Source organism: Bos mutus, chromosome 10 (genome assembly GCF_027580195.1).
Source record: "Bos mutus isolate GX-2022 chromosome 10, NWIPB_WYAK_1.1, whole genome shotgun sequence".
Taxonomy (NCBI): Eukaryota; Metazoa; Chordata; class Mammalia; order Artiodactyla; family Bovidae; genus Bos; species Bos mutus.
This window is the reverse complement of record NC_091626.1, coordinates 68,515,037-68,518,142: the sequence shown is the minus strand read 5'-3', so window position 1 is coordinate 68,518,142 and position 3,106 is coordinate 68,515,037. Positions and strand designations below refer to the sequence as shown.

The 3,106-nt window shown below is 39.5% G+C and overlaps 1 protein-coding gene across 2 annotated transcripts; it reads right to left on the bottom strand.

Moving 5' to 3' along the window:
• Nucleotides 1-2,056: 2,056 nt before the first annotated feature.
• RPL10L (ribosomal protein L10 like) lies at nucleotides 2,057-2,701 on the bottom strand. 2 transcript variants are annotated; one of them, XM_005890699.1, is made up of 2 exons: nucleotides 2,593-2,701; nucleotides 2,057-2,511 (listed from the first exon to the last, which is right to left on the bottom strand). In XM_005890699.1, the coding sequence occupies exons 1-2, from the start codon at nucleotides 2,699-2,701 to the stop codon at nucleotides 2,057-2,059; spliced, it is 564 nt and encodes a 187-aa protein (XP_005890761.1). The 2 variants fall into 2 exon arrangements, with proteins under 2 accessions (XP_005890761.1, XP_005890760.1); XM_005890698.2 differs by having other exon boundaries at nucleotides 2,057-2,701.
• Between the last annotated feature and the right edge of the window lie 405 nt (nucleotides 2,702-3,106).

Genomic DNA, 3,106 nt, shown 5'->3' with positions numbered 1-3,106 from the left:
ATAAAACAAAATTATGGCTTATAGAACATAAGTTAGCATGATGTTTGTTAAGAAAAACAAGTGAAAATGTTCTATCAAAGTTAAAGGAAATAACTTGATGAAACCTTTCTACTAGATGTTTAATGTACTAATTTTTCATCTTTAATTCACCTTTCATTCACCTATCTATATGCAATAACAATCATAGTTACCAACCTCTTAGAGCAAAGACATTCATGGGCTTATGCGTTCTGTATTTAGTGAGTATAGAGCTCCACATATGAAGGTTAAAATGTTTAGAATGTTTGAGACCAAAGATAAGGATAAATAATGAAGATAGAGAATATTTTCAAAGCTGCATCATATTTGTATTAACATGTGACCAAAGAAGTGCTTTCTTTGGCATTTTGATTTTTCTGAAGCTGAGGGTTTTTTTTTTTTTTTATGAAAGATTATGTGGTAAAAAATTAACAGGACTGGACAGGAGTCAGAAGATCCGGCTCAAGTATACTTTCATTTGCAAGTTGCACAGTACTTAATCTCCTAGAAAATTTCAGGAGATTTAAAGTATTAATATCAAGTAAAACATGTCAAGTGCTACTTAAGCTGAAAGGTCCTTTCTATATATTCATGTAATTTAGTACCTGCTATTCTTTTTGTTTGAGCTTCCCTGGTGGCTCAGCAGTAAAGAACCTGCCTGCCAATACAGGAGATGCAGGAGAGGCGGGTTTGATTCCTGGGTCGAGAAGATCCCCTGGAAAAGGAAATGACAACCCACTCCAGTATTCTTCCTTGGAAAATCCCACAGACAGAGGAGTCCAGTGGGCTACAGTCCACGGGGTCACAAAGAGTCAGACAGAACTGAAGCGACTAAACCACTGCCATCCTTCTTGTTTAGGTATAAGTATAGCTTAAAAGAGCAACTTACCTTAAAAATACACAAGTAGGTAATATAGTAAGAGCAGAAAAGAAGTATCAAGGCAGACACAAAATTTTAAGATTGACATAGGAATTTTAACTAAATGAAAATAATTTTAAAAGGATGTCTTTCGATACTGCTTATTTAGTATTCCTTTTGTCCCTTAAATACAATGACTTCGAAAATGAGTAGTTATAGAAAACTGAAGGCACTATTTGCAGGATTGAAATTTAGAAAACTAAATAACATTAAGAACCAGAATTTTAAAATGTAGTAGAGACCCAAAAACTTTAGCTTATGTAATTTCTAAAATAAAACATAAACAACAACTAAAAACCCCACTTGTATGCACGACATAACTCGAATGTAGGGCAAGCACCGACAGATTGCAAATTATCTCTGGGATCTTTTAAATCTGCACAGATACCTGATTTAGTGTCATTTTCTTTTCTGTTCATTCTACTGGGACTCAGGTCAAGCAATATGAACTTGGATGTCAACCTATGACCTTTCTGTGATGAAGAAAAGATTGGATTGTCCTCTCTTGAGTGTGAGATAATGAAAGGCTTGTCTGGTGAAACCTTTTGCAGTGATCCCCAATTGTCCCAAGGCTGATAGTTGGAGTTGATAGGTAGTTCTAAAAGACAATGTGCAGAAATGTATAAGGAAAACCTAAGCAACAAGTTTATTAGACTTTTTCGTTTCAAAGAGATCATAGTTGAAACATGACTAATGCCTACCATGATTTTCATTCCTATTATTTTCTATAAAAGTAATTCTTTTCTGTAAATCTCAGATTCTTCCCTACTTTTTTATTCAAGATAATAACTGTGTAATTTATGACTTCTCTAAAAACAAAACTTCTTACATATTTCCCTTGGCTCTCTAGGTTAACAGCATGAATTAGAACTGCAATAGCTTTCCCTATGAATGGCATACAAATCGTTCACTTGAAAGTAAATTATCATTTGTTATTTAAATTCTTTCTGATGATTTTAATAGAAATTATTTCTCTAGTAGTCTATGTTTTAAAAATTGGATATTTTTAAATGTTTAAAATATTAAAAAATTAACAATTACTTTTTGCCAGTAAATACAATTTATTGGTGAACAAAACTTAGACTAGCATGGCCAAAGTTGGCAGTGATGTCAAAGACCTCAGGAGTGCAGAGCTCGCCACTTGTCCAAAGGTCCACGGTTGGGGACATATTTGACTCCGCAACCATCGGGAATGAGGCGCTTCTTAGCCACTTTGTCTTCAAATTCATCAGCATTAAACTTGGTAAAGCCCCATTTCTTGGAGATATGAATCTTCTGGCGCCCAGGGAACTTGAACTTGGCCCTGCGTAAAGCTTCAATCACATGTTCCTTGTTCTGAAGCTTGGTGCGGATGGACATGATGACTTGACCAATGTGGACTCGGGCCACCGTACCCTGGGGCTTTCCAAAGGCACCTCGCATACCTGTCTGAAGCCTGTCAGCACCAGCACAGGACAACATCTTGTTGATGCGGATGACATGGAATGGATGGAGTCGTACTCGGATGTGAAAGCCATCTTTGCCGCAACTTTTCACCATGTACTTGTTGGCACAAATTCGGGCGGCCTCCAGGGCTTCAGAAGAGAGCTGCTCATATTCATCAGACACCATGTGGCCACAGAGTGGGAACTCATCCACTTTGGCCTTCTTCCGACCCAGGTCAAAGATGCGGATCTTGGCATCGGGGACACCTCGGCAGAAGCGAGACTTTGGGTAAGGCTTATTCTTGCAGTACCGGTAACAACGGGCAGGGCGGCGGCCCATGACAACAGGAAGAATCTCTAAAGTGCGTAGTAGTGAAGGAGGCACTCGCGCTCACGACTGCGCATGCGCTATATGTACATTGCCCATCTTTAGGTGCGGGAACCATAGAGTACTTGAAGACTCTCTCTCACAACATCCCCACCATAGATGCAGATATACTCTACGCATGCGTGTGGGAGATTTGAAAAATGAGCAGGACCGAGAGGCTACTGACTCACTCCAGTGTTCTTGCCTGGAGAATCCCAGGGACGGTGGAGCCTGCTGGGCTGCCGTCTATAGGGTCGCACAGAATTGGACACGACTGAAGTGACTTAGCAGCAGAGAGGCTATTGAATGTATTGGCATGCAGGCATCCTGGTGAAGCAGTGGACTTTCCAGCAGCGGCCCTGTAAGGCTGTTTCCTTC

Coding starts and splice junctions, on each gene's coding strand:
- RPL10L (XM_005890698.2), bottom strand. CDS start 2,701: ATGGGCCGCCGCCCTGCCCGTTGTTACCGGTACTGCAAGAATAAGCCT.